The sequence below is a fragment of the Aulostomus chinensis genome, chromosome 20 (assembly GCF_037954235.1).
Source record: "Aulostomus chinensis isolate RoL2024-O1b breed Wild chromosome 20, RoL_Achi_v1.0, whole genome shotgun sequence".
Taxonomy (NCBI): domain Eukaryota; kingdom Metazoa; phylum Chordata; class Actinopteri; order Syngnathiformes; family Aulostomidae; genus Aulostomus; species Aulostomus chinensis.
In genome coordinates, this window is record NC_141339.1 from 23794080 (window position 1) to 23814629 (window position 20550).

The 20550-nt window shown below is 48.1% G+C and overlaps 2 protein-coding genes across 2 annotated transcripts; one reads left to right on the plus strand and one right to left on the minus strand.

Annotated features, from left to right (window-relative positions):
- Positions 1–898: 898 nt before the first annotated feature.
- Positions 899–16986, minus strand: cd109 (CD109 molecule). The gene is made up of 34 exons (XM_086189147.1): positions 16916–16986; positions 16679–16845; positions 16565–16593; positions 15948–16184; positions 15682–15807; positions 15556–15595; positions 14922–15003; positions 14705–14798; positions 14170–14311; positions 13643–13752; positions 13178–13453; positions 12334–12435; positions 12188–12250; positions 11776–11949; positions 11396–11548; positions 10457–10546; positions 10264–10380; positions 9870–9939; positions 9643–9760; positions 9217–9334; positions 9011–9124; positions 8191–8409; positions 7366–7498; positions 7021–7197; positions 6775–6856; positions 6238–6466; positions 5917–6088; positions 5637–5827; positions 4954–5109; positions 4808–4873; positions 3652–3788; positions 1889–2045; positions 1713–1815; positions 899–1609 (listed from the first exon to the last, which is right to left on the minus strand). Exons 1-34 carry the CDS (start codon positions 16984–16986, stop codon positions 1422–1424), a joined length of 4503 nt encoding a protein of 1500 aa, XP_086045273.1. The 3' UTR covers positions 899–1421.
- Positions 16987–17424: 438 nt separating this feature from the next.
- Positions 17425–20533, plus strand: naa20 (N-alpha-acetyltransferase 20, NatB catalytic subunit). Its single transcript, XM_086188748.1, has 6 exons — positions 17425–17555; positions 18176–18200; positions 18442–18532; positions 18634–18769; positions 18999–19144; positions 20287–20533. Exons 1-6 carry the CDS (start codon positions 17503–17505, stop codon positions 20370–20372), a joined length of 537 nt encoding a protein of 178 aa, XP_086044874.1. The 5' UTR covers positions 17425–17502; the 3' UTR covers positions 20373–20533.
- Positions 20534–20550: the final 17 nt, after the last annotated feature.

The following is a 20550-nucleotide window of genomic DNA, read 5'->3' on the forward strand; positions in this document are numbered from 1 at the left end:
ACCAAAGTGACATTCATCACAATAAAAAAGTAACTATGACGACAATATTTCCATCTCGTAAAGCATTAAAGAACTTTATCTCATTCAATCCAACAAAGGTTTGTTATGTTGCTCTGAAATCTAAAGAACAAGAACAGAGAAGGACGAGTGAGAAATAATCATTCTTGCTTTTAAATGTTCCCAAATGAATGACTTTTTGGTTAAGTGGCCTGACATGACCACTTCCTGTTGGACTGCTAATGTACCTCACCCTTGACATGACCACTTCCTGTTGGACTGCTAATGTACCTCATCCTTGACATGACCACTTCCTGTTGGACTGCTAATGTACCTCACCCTTGACATGACCACTTCCTGTTGGACTGCTAATGTACCTCATCCTTGACATGACCACTTCCTGTTGGACTGCTAATGTACCTCACCCTTGACATGACCACTTCCTGTTGGACTGCTAATGTACCTCATCCTTGACATGACCACTTCCTGTTGGACTGCTAATGTACCTCACCCTTGACATGACCACTTCCTGTTGGACTGCTAATGTACCTCACCCTTGACATGACCACTTCCTGTTGGACTGCTAATGTACCTCACCCTTGACATGACCACTTCCTGTTGGACTGCTAATGTACCTCACCCTTGACATGACCACTTCCTGTTGGACTGCTAATGTACCTCATCCTTGACATGACCACTTCCTGTTGGACTGCTAATGTACCTCACCCTTGACATGACCACTTCCTGTTGGACCGCTAATGTACCTCACCCTTGACATGACCACTTCCTGTTGGACCGCTAATGTACCTCACCCTTGACATGACCACTTCCTGTTGGACTGCTAATGTACCTCACCCTGCACGTCAGGAAGTACAGACTGAGAGGTGATGTTTCAGCTCTGGAGGGTTTATTATTTGTGATGATGCGATCATAATCTCCTGTGACATCAGCAGCATTTATCATGCAGGTTGAAGTCACCTAGCAGGCGTGTTTGACAACAACAGACATAAAATCCCTGCGGCGAATGAACAAAGTAGAAAATCAAACTGCATCCGCAGAAACAAACAACCAGAAAGATTTAACTCCAACATTTTTGTCAGCAGCAAAAAATCTTAGGTTTTATTCATTTCAAGTACATACGAGCTCTGCAAAACACACCTGGAAGAAGCAGTATTAGGTGGATGAACCTCACCACGGTCCCTCTAGCGCCGCACTTCTCTGTCTAGATCGATCGATTGCTGAACAACACGAAAGAAAAATGATCCAAAGTTGTCATCTGGTTTGAAGCCGCGGCGGCCGGACCTGCGCTGACCCTTAAATGAGCTTAAAATCGGTTCTTGAGTTCTTGAGTGGACGTAAAACACCGGTGAACCAGGTTTTCTGCGAGGTGACAGAAATGTTCCCTCCACAGTTGAGCTCTGTATCTACAAGCGGACGAGTGGAAGCAGCGGCAGCAGGCACCAGGTGAGTGGGAGGGGGCGTCGGCTAGGTGACGCAGAGCTGATGTCATGATGGCCCTGAGGTCGACACCGGCTGCAGTCATCGCCACAGAAGGAGCAGGAGGACATATGACTCCACTTCTCAGACCCGTACGTCCTCACCGTCCTCCGCCCTGGAGGAAGGAAGGACGCCACAGGTCAAAGGTTAAACTCAGAATCTGCGTATTTATGTCTAGTTGTACAAGTGAAGTCATCGTAGAGGAAGTTCTCGCTCACTTGGCTCATAATAATCGTAAATGAGAACAGTTGCCTCCTGGACTCTGGCGACCTTGAACTCGGGGACCAGAGGAATCATGTGACACGTCTCCTCGGCCATCACCTGGAAACACATTTACATGCTTGAGTTTCTTTCTCCAGGCACACCAACAACCTTCAGACATGGCGGCGCCTACTGAGTCCAGGTAGAGGATGACTTTCCCCGGCTGCGTCTCCACCTTCCTCAGGACTCCTTCCGCCTGGATGCCAGTGGGCGCGAGGCTGAAGCCGCTTAGCAGACCCACCTCTATGATGGCCATGCCCGTGGCGTCCAGACCCAGACCCTCAGAGAGACTGCACACAACACCACCGCCGCAGCCTTTCAGCAACAGCTGGTGCAGTAATTTACATACATGCTCCTTTTTTAAAATTTAGTTTTTAATTTGATAGATATTTGGGTTATTGCTCCTTCTATTCATATCTACATTTTTCAAGAATGTTTTTATCAAACATTCCTCTGATGCTGCATGACTCAGAAACCACAAAATGCATTTAATATTAGTTTTGAAGAGATTCTAGTTGTTAGTTTTGCATATGAGTAAAGATAATGGAGTACAAATATTAAGTTTTAATTCATTTTAAAACTACAAATGTACATTTTACCTTGAATGAGTTCTTTTCTATCAACTCTTTGAACTTTTTTTAAGTGCATAGCTGACACACCTGCTAGTGCGTAGCTGACACCTGCTAGTGCGTAGCTGACACGCCTGCTAGTGCGTAGCTGACACCTGCTAGTGCGTAGCTGACACCTGCTAGTGCGTAGCTGACACACCTGCTCGTGCGTAGCTGACACGCCTGCTAGTGCGTAGCAGACACCTGCTAGTGCGCAGCTGATACCTGCTAGTGCATAGCTGACACCTGCTAGTGCGTAGCTGACACCTGCTAGTGCGTAGCTGACACACCTGCTCGTGCGTAGCTGACACACCTGCTCGTGCGTAGCTGACACCTGCTAGTGCGTAGCTGACACACCTGCTCGTGCGTAGCTGACACGCCTGCTAGTGCGTAGCAGACACCTGCTAGTGCGTAGCTGACACGCCTTCTCGTGCGTAGCTAACACCTGCTAGTGCGTAGCTGACACCTGCTAGTGCGTAGCTGACACACCTGCTCGTGCGTAGCTGACACCTGCTCGTGCGTAGCTGACACGCCTGCTCGTGCGTAGCTGACACGCCTGCTCGTGCGTAGCTGACATGCCTGCTCGTGCGTAGCTGACACCTGCTAGTGCGTAGCTGACACGCCTGCTAGTGCGTAGCTGACACGCCTGCTAGTGCGTAGCTGACACCTGCTAGTGCGTAGCTGACACCTGCTAGTGCGTAGCTGACACGCCTTCTAGTGCGTAGCTGACACGCCTGCTAGTGCGTAGCTGACACCTGCTAGTGCGTAGCTGACATGCCTTCTCGTGCGTAGCTGACACCTGCTAGTGCGTAGCTGACACCTGCGAGTGCGTAGCTGACACACCTGCTCGTGCGTAGCTGACACCTGCTAGTGCGTAGCTGACACGCCTGCTAGTGCGTAGCTGACACCTGCTAGTGCGTAGCTGACACCTGCTAGTGCGTAGCTGACACGCCTGCTAGTGCGTAGCTGACACCTGCTAGTGCGTAGCTGACACCTGCTAGTGCGTAGCTGACACCTGCTAGTGCGTAGCTGACACGCCTGCTAGTGCGTAGCTGACACCTGCTAGTGCGTAGCTGACACCTGCTAGTGCGTAGCTGACACGCCTGCTAGTGCGTAGCTGACACCTGCTAGTGCGTAGCTGACACGCCTGCTCGTGTGTAACCTCCGTCGTGAACTAGTGTCATCCACGTAAAACTGAACTGAATTAGTTTTCACGAGGTTCGTCTCTGTTGTGACTGAATCTGGTGTTTTTGTTCGATTCTTCTCTTCAGAGAAGGTTCAACTGGACCTGCTACAGATGTGCAGATGAGCCGAGTTCATCTCCTGGTCGAGCAACTCGATGTACAGGTGGAAGGCTTCTTGCTCGCCGGCGTCTCTCCTCCTCCTCATCAGCTCTTCGTTCCTGACGTTGTAAAACACGTTCAGCTGAGGGACGACAGGATGGATTACATTTTAGTTCAAGAAACACGTTTTTTTTCCCCCTTCTAGAACTGAGGGCGTCCTCCGACATTGTGGCTGTTGGAAAAGAGGACAACAACGACGATGATGATGATGGCGGCGTTAAATCTTTCCTGACCAAACTTTACCTTTGTGTTTTTATTTTTAGCTTTGTTTCAAACAGAATAGCCGATTCTCCTCCAGTGGAAAGCTCCAGGAAGCTGAGCGCTGCTCTGCTTTCAGTCCCATCAGGAATCCACTCGGGGCTTTTGAGAGTTTTGAGTTTTGTAAGGACACCTAACAGCCATTGAAACGGCCTCGTTACTGCCTGGTAATTGTTGACATGGGACACTCGACCAATCAGAGCTGTTAAAGGAAGCAGTGAAGTGTGGAGGGGATCCTGGGTAATGGGGTTTGCTTACTAATGCATCTGTTTCACAAGCAGAAATACATTATCAATCCCTTAAATGTCACAATAAGATGCAAAAATACACATATATGTACTTATACAACAAACGTAAGTATATATACACACAGGAAAAGTTGAGATATAGATCATTGTACATAGATTCACATGTATGTGTCCTTCAAGTTGAACAATCGCCATGAACACACTTCCCTTTTTAATGCAGAAGTAGTGTACTCAGTAATCTATGACTCTACTCAGATGTTCATATTGTTATGGAACTTATTAGTTTCAAACCAAAGTAACTCGTAGTATGGAATACCTACATTTTGGAAGAGAGAAGCCCAACACTGTTTGAGGACATTCCCTCTCAATAACGTACAGATTTAAAGTCCAAGGTCACATTAGCTTTCAAGCTAACGTTGGATCGACTGATCCGCTAGTGTGCTTTGTTTCTTCTGCAGTGACAGATTACGGTTTATGTTCGAGATCTCTGAGCTGCCGTGGTTATCATACTTTCATCAAGGTCTTACGCCTGTGAAGAAGGTTCTAGGATTCCAACCATCTCTCACATAATATTTCAACATTTCGTTCCTGGTACCTGGAACAGGGCGTGTCCCTGACCCTCCACAGTCACCTGGAGGCTCAGTTCATCCTCAGGTTCAATCTGAAACATCACAACACAAATTAACAGATCATCTTCGGGTTACGCGACACCTCCGTGAGTTGGTTCAGGTGGGAGTGTACCTGCCGGCTCTGGAGGAGCAGGTAGTTGTCTTGGTGGATGTGGAAGGAGGCGACGGTGGCGGAGGCGTCAGTTTCCACTGTGACGGTGAGGTCATAGTTGGGAGACATGTGCAGAGCTGCAATCGTAGACAAGGCCTGCAGAGCCACCACGGTGTCCTGAGAGAGGAAACTAGAGTCAGCAGACGGCACGTGTCGCATCTGACGGGGTCCCATAGGAGCCGCGACGCACTGCACGACAGTGGGCATCTCAGCTGTCTCAGACTACACTGATGTAAAGAGCCGTACTTCTTCAAAGTACTGTATTTTCAAGTAGTCTTTCGTAAATCTTACTCACAAATAGGAGCCTGTGCTATCATCAGGAGGACCGAACAGGAAGTTTTCCAGTTATTTAGTTTGTATCTCCGGTCAAAGGTTTGTGGATGAACGATCATCCAGCTGGATGACGGAGATCTGGATTCTACCAGACGACCTGGAGAGTTACGGAACAGACGTTCTTGGGTAGTTAAGCTGCTGTTAGCCGTCTGTTAGCGTCAAGCTAAATATACGTTGCTGGCTCTTCCTGCATTCTGGATTCACACAGAAGTGACGCAGGAGGGAGAAACATCTTCATGTCATCTTCCTATTCATGAGTCCTTGAAAGGCAGATCACACATTTTGGGTCAAGTGTCAGTTTACGGTCTCACCTGAGTACTTCCAAACCCTCCGTTGGCGTTTCGCTGCTGGCTGAGCCACTTCATGAGGCCGACGCCCTCCGTGAGGAGACCCAGCCCGTGCTGGCAGAGCAGCACGTAGGAAGCCATCTCAATGTCTGCAGAGCGAGGCTGCCACGATGCCGACAGGCCTCCGCCCGGGGAGGACCAGGTGGGCACGCCATCTACCCAGGAGACAAATTTAGGTTTGTTTTTTTGTTGTTGAGCCTCTTAATATTTGCTTCAGACTCTTCTCAGATGTGCGTTATCATACCCATCATGTCAGCTCGTCCAATCAGCTGGTCGAGTGCTGTCTGGGCGCTGGAGCTCCCATCCAGAGCCAGAGCGTAGGCCAGCAGGCTGAGGCTGTAGTTGCTGGAGACTCCCAGAGCCAGGCGGGTCTCCAGGAACATCAGGGCTGAGGACACCTGGCTGGTGTACTGCGCCTGACAGACAGAGACCAGGGCAGCAATATAACGTGGTATGAAACACAACCACACAGTAGTGAGGCATCATCCTTGAGTACTCAGGGTTTTTGTTCAAGAGGCCCTGGAAAGTAGAAAATGTGGTTTTGGATTTCTTCACTGCTTCTCACTCTGATGTCAGCGTCCTCCAGCAGAGCGATGAGGACGTAGGCCGTGAGGGAGACCGGTCCGTCCAGACCTCCTTGAAGCTCAGTGTGGATGACCCGGCCGGGCTCCTCAAACCTCCCGTCGGAGCCCTGCTGGCTTCCTAACCAGGCCGCCACTCTGTGCAGCACGCTGGCATCGATGCTGATGAACGGTCGCGCCTGCAGGAAGCACCGTAGTACGAAGGCAGAGAGCCTGCCGGGAGGAGACGTGGGTCATGTGATGGTTAGATCTCATCCAGCTGCCAACAATTCTGTGTCTGGATTTAAGCGTTTGAAATAAACTGCACGAGTAAACAGAAAATACCTCCATCTCCACATGTTGATTTGTTCTTTGGGTTAAAGTCAAACACCTGCTTTCATCCTTCGTGGAAGAGTTTACTGCTGAGACGCTAACGGACTCTGTATTTCAACCCGTAAACACTACAACCCATAAACATCATCCCTCCACCCGCGTGGGCGAACAACAGAAGACTCCGCTTTTATTATCAGTGGTGAACCCACCAGGAGCTTCCGGACGGGTCCTGGTCTCCAAAGGCACTGAAGGAGCCGTCGACTCTCTGGTAGGACAGCTCTCGCTCATAACCTGGTGAGAAGGATTCAGGTCATTTCCTGGCTTCAGATAACTTGAAACATGGATAAGAAAGTCAGAAGAAATGGACAAAAAGCAGGGACAGAAATAAACAAACTCTAAAACAATGCCTCTGTGAGGCTCGGAGGAGGAGGAGCCAATAGAGATGAGATGTCTACCTTTCATCATGTAGTCTGTGGCGGTCTCTGTGACACCCGGGTCCGCCTGTCCTGTGGCGCTCAGGTACTGGAGGACGTAGATGTTTGGTGCAAAGTTGATCATGTTCTGTTCCCCACAACCATGAGGCAGCTGGATGAGCGAGTCCAGGCCGCCGATGGACGGGCCGAGGAGGTCACCTTCATCACCGGGGAAACCACACAAATCAGAGATACGTCAGCCCTCTGATGGCCTTGCCTACCGGAAAAGGTGGAAGTCTGCTCCTCTTTCACAGTTACACAACAAATAAACAGGTGGTTTGGCCCTGGCAGCTCGACGGCTTTCGCTGTCAGCTTGTGTTTATATACCGATGGCTGTTACTGAAGCTCTCTTGCTGCCCTCCACAACATCTGCAGGGAAGGTGAACAAAATCTCCCTGGAAAGGGTGGAGGAAACCTCCAACAGCAGCGAGGTGGAGAACGACTGCTGGAGACCTTCAGCCTGCAGAAACAAACCCGTCGTTATTGTTCTATATATACAGCTGTGAGACAAAATCAAAACTTTCCAGTCGGACAGACAAGGAGAAGCTGGTATTCAGCTGTGCATGTGTGTGTGTGTGTGTGTGTGTGTGTGTGTGTGTGTGTGTGTTGATAGAGTGTGAGGAGTCACACTGGGCTGATCATGAATACTGGGTCTGTCAGGAAGCGCTGAGAGAGCAGACGGGTCGTAGACCTCCTTCCATCTGGTTCCACAGCTCAAGACCTCGCAGTTGACTTCCACCCTCAGAGGACGAAACACTCCGTCGAGGACAACAAACGTGACTCATGATTTGCCCAAAACAGGGACGGAGGTGAGGAGGAGGTCTGCACCTCAGGGTCCTCCAGGTCTCATTGGGTTCAATTTCAGACTTTGAAAGTTGTTTCAAGACCACTTTAGGATGTAGGAGGCCGCACTGTTCAGCTCCAATAAATCCAGTGGGGGCTGCAGATTGTGTGACTGTTGGTCCCGTGTTGTTTTATTTCCGTACAAACTGTACGACGACGTTTCCATCAAACACATTCGTTCTCATACTTGCTCATCAATTTTTAAGACCAAAACACAGTTTAGTTAAAATTGAAGACTTTTTAAGGCCCCACAGGAACCCTGGTGATCTCTTAGCCTCACATCTCTACGCGACGATGATCTCACCGCACCTTGACGAGGACGCTCCTGCGGACCAGGTCGTGCGCCACAGATGACATGGCTTTCACGGAGATAGGGATCTCTCCGAGGACCAGCGGCCTGATGGGAATGAGGATGGACTCGCCGCTCTGCCTCCCCACGGACACCTGACGCACACTGGGCAGGGAGAGCTCCTCATTGTCCGGGAAGACAAACTCAAAGGTCTCACTCTCGGCAACAATCACCATGACCTGAAAACAGAGACCAGATGAATCCGCCCAGATCAGGTTCAGCAGTGAGAGGGAACAGACGCAGCATGTTGTTGAAACCAAATATGAAATTAAAGTAAAAGAGATTTGATGAGACCTTTATGAGACTTTTGATATCAGAGAAAATCTGGGTACGTCTTTATAAAGTCCTCAAAAAGAGAGACCCACGACTGCAGCTGTCGATTGTAGCAACCTGATGCCTGAAGCCCGTGAAGCACATCAGTCACTACCTGCACTGCAACCCGAGTCCTGCTGTGTTCTGCAGTTGGTGCACAGGGACATAAATCACACTGCAGGACAAACAGGGACACTGGAGGAGAACGCCACTGCATCTGTTCTAAAACATTCCCTCTCTGGATGGAGGATCCACAGACAGGTCGGAGGACCCTTGAGGACTTCCTCTCAGAACTTTGTCCAATTTAGAATATTGAATGCAGGAAAAAAAACAGATGTGCCCTCAGAGAGTCGAATGTCAAGAGATGCTCCGATGATGCTCCTCAGGTGAGATGGGTCTTAGTGGTTTGGTACTTAAGAGACAGACAGACATTTTCAGGTGTGAGAGGAAGGACGGAGAGGTGCTGACCTGCAGATCCTGTTGGAGGTAGTTGAACAGAATCACCTCCAGCAGAAGCTCCTCCCCTCTGATGATGTAAGCAGGCATGTTCAAGGACAGGAAGAAGTCCTGGAACACTGTGAGCTGCAGGAAGGTCACATGGGAATGATCTCATTCAGGACTGGACACACTAACCTGACCTCATTTTCAGGAAGTGACTGATGGGACGCCGGTACCTCTGCAGGCTGCTCGATGACGCCCAGACCCAGGTTCTCAGACATGACGAAGGCGGTGGCTGTCCAGGTCGTGATGCTGTCTGGCACAGTCACTTTCATCTCTGCTGTCACAGACTCGCTGAGGAAAATGATCATTTTTAAAAAAATGAATTCATTGTAAAATCAGTGAAAATTCAGTGGATTCATTCGGTGCAGCGTTGCTGTCGCCGCCGCTCAGTGGAACCGCCTCTGAATCCTCGATGCGGACAAAGCATAATTATTTTGATCAATATTCAGTCACAGAATTACCATTAAAAAAATAAAGATCTCTCCTAGACAGACAAGTTCGGTGGAATCTGATTTTAATCCTCATGAAGGAGGATTTATTTCATGGTGGCCATCTGCCTCGACCAGGTGACAGTATTAGAAAGACTGATGCTGCCTCACCCTGTCAAGGTGTCCGCCCAGATCCACGTCTCTGGGAAATACCAGCGCTCCCGAGGCTCGGCTTCCTGCTCCGTGTCGGGCCCCTCTCCCTGGGAGAAAACGTGAATTCCCTCCCCTGCTGTGGGAAAAACGAGTATCAGTTTTATTAGCGTCAGACAGTCCAAATAGTCAAACCAGAGATTGAGATTGTACATCTTTCGATTGATGTTACATTTTTTAAAACTTACGTAATCCAGGCCTTGGCGGGGGCTTCATCACGTGTAAGCAGGCGTCGGTCAGCACTGCAAGATTACACGACTGGGCAGGAACACAGAGGACATGAAAGGTAGTTTACTGGCTGGAACGTGTATGAGCAACAGCAGGTTTCATGAACAGAAAAGATTTACGTTCTGAGTGCAGGTTTTCTCAAGGGAAACCAAAAGGACCTGGACTTGGAGGGAGCATTCCCACACAACCTCATTAAACCGATTCAAACGCGTTCTCATGAAGACCATCTGGGTTTTCCAAATGTCCTTCTGGAATGTGCCGATCACAAACTAAACAAAATGGAACGTTCTCCTCAAGTCATCTAAGGGGACTTTGTACCCTATTTTCCTTAAACTGAGCCTAAACCTGGCCCACCTTGACCTGAGGAGCTTCTTGACCGAAACTAGAATGTTTCAGGAACATACAGAACCTGTAGAGGATGTCACTGTCCACCGAACACCAACCATGCTGGACCTCGGATTCTGTCCTACTCTGAGTAAGAGGAGGAAGTGTGCCAGGTCTGGGGTGACAGAGCACAGACATGTGATACGTCTCCGAGGAGTCTGACCTTGAAGACAGAATACGGATCTCCCATTCTCAACATGTCCGAGTAGGCGTCTGCCTTGGAAACTCCGAACTCCGCCATCTCTTCCAGCACCTTTGAAAGCAACACCAACATCATCAGGGCTGCTACGGTTACAAAGACCAACAAAACAGCCCGAGACATTGAGAGAACACGTATTGTTTAGAACCTGTTTGACTTATAAAACCGTGGTGGAAACCATACGGGCAGCAGGTTGAGTTTCATGGGTGTAACCATAGACGTTATAGCAGGAACATATGAGCGTACAGCTGGAACACTGTTGGAAAATATCAAACTGGAGAGGACCCTGGAGAGTTTTGGGAGACTCTGGTACTCACAGGTCACAGGAGGAAGGACAGTGGAACATGACACAGCACAGTATTGTATGAAAGCAATTATCAGACAGGAAGCGTGGGCCTCAAGACTCTTGTTATTGTTCTGGAAGGTTCAGAAAGGACGGTCATGTATCAAAGGGTTTCTCTGGAGAGGGAGAAGCGACTCGTTTCCACTCACGATGCACGTCAACGTGTTGCTGAGATCATTTATTCTAAGTTTTATATTTGCATTTCTCCCCAAATGTGAACTGTAAATTGATGGTATTTTCTCCTGGTTCTGCTCTGCGCTCCCTCCCACACGTTCCCATTTTGTGTGTGAAGACCAACAAAACCAGCTCATGTGCCCTTCAGGACGACCCTCTCTCAAAAGCTCCGTGTGAAGATCAAAGTCGTGTCATCATTCTAAAAGTTCTTTTGCTGCAAACGAATCATCGCCTCGTCAGCGTCTGAAGGTGGAAAATTAAGACAAAACACACTTTTTCATACTTGATCCCTGAGATGGTGGAAACGTCAGTTCAGATGTGTTTCTGATGCGTGTCTGAGTCTGAGTGAAATAAAGCCAACAACCAGTAGACGCATTTGTTCCCACCGTCTCCTTGGTGATGTCATTGTATGATCCCGCCCACTGTGTTGCCTTGTCGACCACCAGGATTCCGACCAACGAGCCAGGCTCCGTCACCGAAACCCTTAGCGTGACCTCTTCAGCCGGTCTCCTCACAGCGTCGCTCCAGTGTAGAGACACCTGTCAATCACAGGCTGGTCAGTCATAGCCACACCCACCTGTTTACACGGCTGCCGCCCTCAATGTTTAATAGTGATAAGCGGATCCATGTGTTTGGACTGAAAACCGATCAACCGAGCCCCAAGTTGTTTGTTGTTGTTCCTCTGCCAAGTGACCTCAGATGAGACTCCGCCCGCATCGAACGCAACGCCGTCACACCCAAATAAAAACAACTGAATAGAAGTAACCTTGTTTGGTAAAGTCTGGCTGATGGGCAGCTGGATGATGTCATTGATGACTTCTCCATCTGGTCGAACACAGAAGACGATGAGGCAGGCCAAAGGAGCCCAGCTGAGTTCTGGGACCAGGGTTAGATCCCCAGAACTCCTCCCTGCTGCAACGATCCGAGCCCGGGACTTCACCTTCAGACACGGGCAACAGACGTCAGTCAAAGCGTGATTGATGAAGGCGTCTCACACTTCTACCAGCTCACTTTGCCCTAAAAGTTGACTGTTTCGTCTGTTTCTCTTTAAATGTTACAGTTGAAAGACAAGAATCTATTTTTGGACAGAAGAGGGAAGAGAAACTCCTCAAGGGTCCTTCGTTAATGCTGAGATTTATATGAGAGTGCTGACTAAGCGTTATTAAGCAGGTACCTACCATGTAGTGAATCTCAGTCAATGGAAAATTACTCTCAATTTTCAGCACGAGGGGTAAACCAACCTGAAGGAAGACGAACAGGTAAATGTCCACCACCATTTTTTTTCACCACAGTTCTCATGGACAGAACTCTGTCGTCCATTTACCTCTGCAGGTCTGGAGGGTCTCTGGATCTGCAGGTGGGAATGACTGGGAGACGTGTAGCTTCTATAGAGCTGCAGAGTGTTGTGGCTGTCCTCAAAGGAGGCCTGGCAAATAACAGAGAAAGCAAACACCTCAACAGGTGACAAATGAACAGCTTTCCCTCCCTGAGATGAAGCATTTTTCTTTTCTTTTTAGCACAAACCTCTGACACCTTCCTCCCTGTGTCGGCCATTTTCCGTTTGAATAATTAAAATTTGTGCTACAGAGTTCCACCCTTGGCGAGGAAGAAGAGCTCAAAAATAAATCACTGCGTCATTTCCTGATATCAAAACAAAAACATCTGAGACACCGCCCTCGTGCCGCCGCCACATTCTGATGCTACAAAGCCCAATTTAATAGTTATAGTTTCCATAAATATTAAGGGGGACAAACAATAAACAAAGGACTGATAATGGTTTTATGAAGCTGATAGTAATCAGTTATAAACCTGATCAGTCCTCAACTGGCTCAGAGCATCCAGAAATCTGCAAGTACGACGTCTCGTTTCCCTCTATGCAGATGATGCATGGATTTACAGACAAGACGTGTCAGACAAGTTGTTGTCACCACTGCAAAATGATCGGTTTGTTCCAGGAAAAATTGCCCATTAGGCTGATTTCCAACTTTACTATTTTTATTCTACGATTCCGATTTTCATGAAACACGTGTTCTAACATATATGACGGACAAAAGGAACACAATAACGCTGGACCTCACTCGGTCAATCGTACCCCGCATGCTGCCATATTTAAACGTCTCCTTGGTGTTTCTCAAGTGGAAAGGAAGTTGTTTTCCTGGGTTACTTACATCGATAGTGAGCGTCTCGGTTTCACTCATGAGGTGCAGGTGGAGGGGAATGAGCCCGTCTGCGGGGACAGGAACCTCCAAGTCTTGGGGCAGCAGCTCTTCAGGTTCCATCATTCCTGAGGTTCCTGACATGTTCCACTGACGAGGGGCCATTTGATGGTCCGTGTCTTTTTTCCAGCTCCACGGACCTCTCTTTCGCTGCACTACCGACACTTTCACCGTCTTTTTCTGGTCCTCCGGTGTTAATGGCTGATTGTTGTATGTACAAATTTTTAGCTACAAAGTGAGAAACACTTTATAGTGAGTTTCTGAACTGAAGAGAAACAGGTTAAAAACATAATAAACAAAATAAATTATTTCAAATGAAAGAAGTACATCAGAATATTTGCTTCTTACAAGAAAACAGGGAAGGAAAGCAGGAAGAATGAATGACTCTAAATCCACTGAGGATGTGACGCGTCTCACCGTGGCAGAAAAGTTCATCGAGGGCCTCAGGATCTTTGGATAACCATGAAAGGAAAGTTTGTATCTGTGTTTTGCCAGCGAGACTGTTGCTGTGCTGTCATACGTCAGACCTGCAGGGTGGAGGACAAATCATTCTCAACCTTCACCCTGCGACCAGCTGCTGACATCACGACCTCCGCCCAGGGTTATGCACCAAAAAGCTTCTCCTTCACTCTGAGTTTGACTGTTATTATTAGGACTAGTTCACCTGTTGATACTAGAACTTAACTATCCCACATTAAAATACTTAAAATGCCACCTACGTCTTCCTACTTATCAAAAAAAAAGAAGAAATTCATAAATATAATTTGTGCTGCTGGACAGAAGCTGTCTCAGACCTAGTGATGTTTGTGCAGACTGAAGACTGAAGCAGCGTTGGCCTCCGAATCCTTTGTGATGTCATAAATCATCCAGGTCACGCAGGAACGATTCGTTCTCAGGGTTTGAAAGTGACAGTCCAGGAGAGCTGTGTTAAATCTGCTGATCACCTGTGAGATCCTCCGTCACGTGGACCTCAATGGTTAGGAACTCGTCGCCTGCGAATCCCTCGTAGAACACCATCTCTAAAGCTCTCCTGCTCATTAGGTGGTAGTCGGGAACCGAGAACATGAAGTCGGCGGTGCCGTCGATCTGAATCCAAACAAACCGCACTGACGTCATGATGTCATTCAGGACGTTCTCCACCGGGTCACACACTGTTCTCACAGCCACGTTCATGAAACGCTCTCACACACGAGCACTGATGGAGTTCCTTAACTCTTCATTCGGAACTTAAACACTCATCAGGCTTTGCTTCTTGTCTGAGTGTGTGAGAACCAACTGGAGAACATTTCATGAACAAGGCCCAACAGTTTTGCCACGAGCCGCTAAAAAGACTGATCCTGTAATCTGTTCAAGCTTCAACAAAGCAAGCAGCGATTGAAGAAAGCAGCATCATCCAGTGACTGCGAGCGAGTCTTCGGCTCACCGTCACGAGCGTTTCTATCGTCATCGTCACAGCGAGGAGCTGAAACTGGTTCAAACCTGCTCGTGTTGATGGTGAGTTTCTTCAATGCCATGATAGTGATGCACAAATGTTACGTTCACATGTCCCTTCACTGGTCGGCCGTACGGGTACCTGAGCACGAAAAACACACATGACCACCAGATTCCACTCACAGTCATTGAAACCAACACTTCAACGCACAAAGAGGAAGAAATTTAACCAAACTGAGTGTGACAGCGCAACGGAGTTTCTCACTTTGCTGTGACGGAACCCCACAACGTGTCCTCCAGAAATATGACCTCCGGAACGTCGATGGAGACCTGGTATTTTGGAAGCACTGCAACCAAACAGGAGTCACACATCACTCTGCTCACGTGACATAATTGAGGGTTCACACGCATGAACGTGGTTTATCAGTGTAGCCAGGTTGGTCACAGTCAAGGCAACAGACGTCTGTCAGGTTTGTTCAGGAATGTAAGGTTCTAGATTTAGTTTAGGCTTAGTTTATCCATAAATTAGCCAGCTACCAGTAGCGTATGGCTTTATCATCATGACTGAGACATTTCACTTTATTTTTATTGTGCCTGGAGTAGAAATTTAACCAAAGACATTGAAGAAATTCATCTTGAAAGTGAAAACCCTGAATAAATTACACTGGGAAAAAGGTTAATAAAGGAAAAATGAGTTTCCTTGCAAAGATTTATCGCATAAAAGCCAACATCTGGAGAATTATTTTCCGACAACTTGTTCTGTTGTTCTTGTCAAACAATGATCATTTTGTGTTGTTGCTCCCAAAAGCAGAAGCAAGGCAAAACAGCGTTTATCTTCATACAATCGTCCGCTTTAATGTTGAAAGACAGCAGACGCTGGCATCAGAGGAGCCACCAACCATAGTGAGCCACGTGGAAACTTTTCTGACTGGAAACGCCCTGAAAAACAAACACAGGGAGGCAAACGATGAGAGACGCTGGGCGGGAGGAGGCGGCCGGTCGGGGCTGAGGGAGGGGACACTCACGCTGACTGTGGTGGAAATGGTCCACTGACCCAGTGGAGGGTTGTCAGACAGCTGGAACTCTGTGGACACGACTCCGAGGACACCGCCTAGGGACCGCCACTGTCTGATCAGGTTTCCCCTCGGATCCTAGACCAGGGAGGAGGTGGACAGACAGAAATCTGGGATGCAGGACTTTTTATTCACATGAACATGAAAGTAAGTCAGTAAAAATGTGATGTCAGGAACGGAAACGTGTGTGCGCGCCTGTCGGATGATGTCAGACTCACTCTGACGAGGACGTCCGCCGGGCTCATGTAGGGCTTCCCGTCCGGGTAGATGGACACCGCTCGGATCTTCACCACCTGCCCGGGCAGGTAGCTCCATTTGTCCGTCTGAATGAAGGTGGACAGGCCTTTGGGGTCAAAGGTCAGCCATGTCATGTTGGAAAAAACCTCTTTGCTCCCCACGTGACCTTTGACCTCCAGGCTGTAGGGGTGCCTGTAGCTTGACTCGCTGACATTTACCTGCACAGGTGGAACAGGTGTGGTGTGTGACATTAACCTCTGAAGAACAGAGATTTCTCTAAAACAGTTCTCAGGTGTCTCTGAGTGGTGTTTCTGACCTAGAGGGCGTGGCTAAAGAGAGGACTTGTCCCCTCAGGATGATCATTTTGAGGCCACAAGTTATTTAAAAATTAACCAAAATGTTCAAACAAGTTAGATTTCATGGCCTCAATTAAACAAGTGGAGGAAACAGGAAATGTCTTGTGGCCTCAGATGAATGTGTGCGCCTCAATGTCCACGCCAGCGCTCCAGGCCAGTTTTACACTCTAAAAAAATTTAAGTTGTTAAAAAAAAAAAGTCAGAGAAAAAAACTAAAGCTGAAAAGTGTTAATGAGACTTACCGGAGGGAAGATCAGCAGCTCCGTTGAACCTTGAATCAGAAGGTTCCACATCAATGTTGACAGATTTAAAATCACAGGACGTTACTTAGCAGTGGCGGCGGCGGCGAAGGTTACCTCCTCCCACTATGATGGAGGTGAAGGCCACGATCTGCTCATCATGGACGATGGCACCTGACACATTGGCCGGAGAGTCGCCCAGGATGGTGACGGATACGGATACTGGGACTCCTGACTGGAAGGCTCTGGGAACCAGCAACACGTAGGTCGGATGCTGGTCTGAACTGAAAAATCCAACCGAGAGTCACATGACACGACCAGGATGATGACCATGACCTTGTGACGCGCTCTTACCTGTGCGTGGTGCTCTGGACGGTGGTGAGAATGACCAGCAGGAAAAACCCCCACACCTGGAGACGCTCCATTTCACCTGAATGACCCGCTGATCGGCGCTGGCAGCAGGTGTCTTCATACCTGCAGACACAGGCTCCGCCTCCTCCCAAACAATATCACCTGATGAGCTGAACCAGTGTCAGTTTCCCCCCCAGGGAGGCTTCATTGAGGAGCCTGGACGGGTGTTTCCATACATTGATGTTTACTCAGCTCTCATAAAAGAAGCAAGGATATTGGATGAAGGGTCAAACTGGTGAAACTCAGGTGGCCCAGTGAAGGCGCACACCACTTTTTCTCAAACTACACTTCTCCATCGTCCCCCAGACGGACAAGAAGACAGATACCCTCCTCCCCTCATGCTAGCTAGCTTAGCACAATCACTTCAAAAATACAACAACAGGACATACAAGTACAGGCTACATAAGAACCATAGTATTCTCGTAAGAAGTGTAGTACCTCCGCTTCGGCAGGGGGCGCTACTCTCTGGTTAGGCCTTTTAAAAAAGCCACAAACGTCTGAGGGGAAAGGACACAGAGAAGCGTTCGAAGATGACAACATTAAGACCGTTCACTTGCGATGATTTGTTTAAATTCAACAATATGTGAGTGTAAAGTTGTTGGTTTTACCAGCGATGATTTGCTAAATGTTGTTCAACGGATATCCGGTGTTTTGAGCGTAAGACTCCCCGGGTTTGAGTGAGCAGCAACGTTAGCTGGCTAAGCGGTGTGACTCTGCTGCTGGAACGAATTCTGTGCCAAACTCCATTTACAAATCGGTCAATTTAATGTCTACGCTATGTTTAGCTTAAAGCGAGCCTTGAAAGATATGGCTTTTGGTTCCCCAGGCTTTCACGGAAATAACGGCGTACATTTAATCAGTCAAATATCAGGTGTTTTTGGAGCACTACCTGGCAGGTGAATGACACCCACGCTAGCTAGCTGCTTCAGCACACCGCGGTGTTAGCGGAATGCTAATTAGTAGTTGTATGTAGGAGTAATTCAGGTAATTCCAGTGATGTTTCTTCGAGCATAGACATGCCGAATTCACCGATGGGGTTTAACTGTATGGCAAATGGATTCTTTACTCTGTTTTTGTTTGCAACGTCAGGGTTTGTAAACATTGTTAACGTCAGAAAAGGTCAAATTCGAGTTCGGTGAGGTCTCCATAAAAAAATAACCTGCTCGTGGAGAGATTTTCATTGACAAACACTTTTTTCAACAGCAACTTGGACCCTTTGACAGAAACTGTATCCTTGTGTTCAGCTTTGTATCAGCTCCTCTGACGTCACTCATGATGTCATGGAGTCAATCTGACAAATCTCTTTAGTTCAGAAGATCTAGAATTTTTGGGTTAATGCTGTTGTACGCTAACATATTTAGAGGAGTGTGTATGTGCGCGACACCGAGATGTTTCCAATATCACACATTTATGTTGTAGTTCTTTTGCTTGTGTACTGTGTGTAGTTTGCCTGAACCTTTGGCCCTCAGTATGGGATCCCGTTCTACCTGCAGTACCTGGCCCACTGGCCTGAGTACTTCATCGTGGCGGAGGCTCCTGGTGGAGAGCTGATGGGATACAGTAGGTTCCTCCGCGCTGTCACGCCGTCCACCCCGTCACTCTCTGCTCTTATTACAACAAAAGCTTCAGTAAATGTACTTTGACTCTCTGATCGCTGGCAGTCATGGGGAAGGCGGAGGGATCTGTGGCTCGGGAGGAGTGGCACGGTCACGTCACGGCTCTGTCCGTCGCTCCAGAGTTCAGGAGACTCGGCCTGGCTGCTAAACTCATGGAGATGCTGGAGGAAATCTCAGAGAGGTTCAGAGCACCATCACACACGTGGAGGAGGAACCACACCTCCGATGACAATTCTGTTCATTCAGTCAGAACTGTTGAAATGAACACATTCATCTCTGCTGTTTGAAACTGTTACACTTTCAGCCATTGGTTCCTGGTCAGAAGTGACCATCCCATCATGAGATGAAAATGTGACCGACGGCGAGTGTCGCTCTGATGTTTAACCCCGTGTTGTCCTGCTCCTCTGTAGGAAGGGCGGATTCTTTGTGGATCTGTTTGTTCGAGTGTCGAACCAGGTGGCGGTGAACATGTACAAGCGTTTGGGTTACAGCGTCTACAGGACAGTGATCGAGTATTACTCCGCCAGCAACGGAGAACCAGATGAAGATGCTTATGGTGAGATGACTCTTAAATGGGTAGAGTTGAAAAAGCAGCAGGTTATTGTTTTATTTTAGAATGATTGTTTTCCTGACACAAACGGGGGAATAAAGATCAACAAAAACCACAAACCAATTAAAAAATCATCAGCATTGTAGTCAATGAGTGTTCCACTGTTGACCAGCGTTTGAGGCCAACATTGCACATCTGTACACACATGCATTTGCTTGTGTTGAACACTAGGGGGCATGATCGGAGATTCTTGACAACTGGAATTGTAGGGGTGTTCCTCAGAGTCAAGGATGCTTCCTAGAACTTAGTCTGGACTTCCTCCTAGCGTGGCTTTAGGAAGAACTCTCAAACACGGCCCTCTGCTACACCCATAGAGAGAAACTCTGCTGTCTGACATTTCAAGTGAAACTTTGATACTGTGGGCGGCGTGGCTCAGGAGTCGAGCGGCCGCCTAGCAACCCAAAGGTCGCTGGTTCAATCCTTGACTCTGGTGACCATGTTGAAGTGTCCTTGAGCAAGATACTGAACCCATAATTGCTCCTGATGAGTAGGTTGGTGCCTTGCATGGTAGCCTCCACCATCAGTGTGTGTGTGTGTGTGTGTGTGTGTGTGTGAACGGGTGAATGAGACGACACTGTAAAGCGTTTGAGTGCTGCTAAGGTAGAAAAGCGCTGTATAAAATTGAGTCCATTTACCAGACTGACAGGAAGTCTATTTCCTTTCTCAACTCCTCACTAACAGACAAGAGTCTTGAGCTTTCAAAGATGTTTTGTTCCCTCCCACATGGAGACTTCAGAATGCAGAAAGAGCTGGAAGCTAATAGAGACTGATGGCTACCAGCTTAAGTCTCCCAGTCATCGCCCATGTCAGTGTAACCCAGCTGCACTGTGGTTGGAGTTCATGACCCTTGAACCCTAACAGTTCAGCACTGCTTCACCACAGCACAGAACTGAGAACTCCAGTTAGTTTGCTTCAAGCTAAATCGTGTCTCTGCATCCTGGAGTCACAGCGAAGTCACGCAGAAGGTTTGAAACATTTCCACTCAGTACCGGAAGATTAAGGTCATTGTGGGCCAAACAGAACCCAGGAATTCACCTTTGAGAAGCATCTAAGACTCAAGACTGTGGGTGTTTGTCTTCCTCCTGCAGACATGAGGAAAGCTCTGTCCAGGGACACGGAGAAGAAGTCCATCATCCCGCTACCACATCCTGTCAGACCGGAGGACATCGAATAACAGTAGATCGTGGCTCTCAGACACTCCGCCGCTGTCCCGACGGTCCCGTGTGTTTCTCCAGGTCCCGGTTCCACTGTACATAGTTGACCTGTCACTCTAGCCACTGGTCACCAGTCAGAGAGCCACTGATGTAAATCTACAATCCTGTACATTCTAAATAAACGTTTGCTTAAGAAAG

What these genes read in the sequence shown, in the direction of transcription:
- naa20 (XM_086188748.1), top strand. Translation starts at nt 17,503, where the DNA reads ATGACAACATTAAGACCGTTCACTTGCGATGATTTGTTTAAATTCAAC. An exon ending in TGGAGAGCTGATGGGATACA is followed by an intron (nt 18,533 to 18,633) that starts GTAGGTTCCTCC and finishes GATCGCTGGCAG; the next exon opens with TCATGGGGAAGGCGGAGGGA. An exon ending in ACCAGATGAAGATGCTTATG is followed by an intron (nt 19,145 to 20,286) that starts GTGAGATGACTC and finishes TTCCTCCTGCAG; the next exon opens with ACATGAGGAAAGCTCTGTCC.
- cd109 (XM_086189147.1), bottom strand. Translation starts at nt 16,986, where the DNA reads ATGGAGCGTCTCCAGGTGTGGGGGTTTTTCCTGCTGGTCATTCTCACC. An exon ending in CGGCGGACGTCCTCGTCAGA is followed by an intron (nt 15,808 to 15,947) that starts GTGAGTCTGACA and finishes TCCCTGGTCTAG; the next exon opens with GATCCGAGGGGAAACCTGAT. An exon ending in CTCACCATCAACACGAGCAG is followed by an intron (nt 14,312 to 14,704) that starts GTTTGAACCAGT and finishes GTTTGGATTCAG; the next exon opens with ATCGACGGCACCGCCGACTT.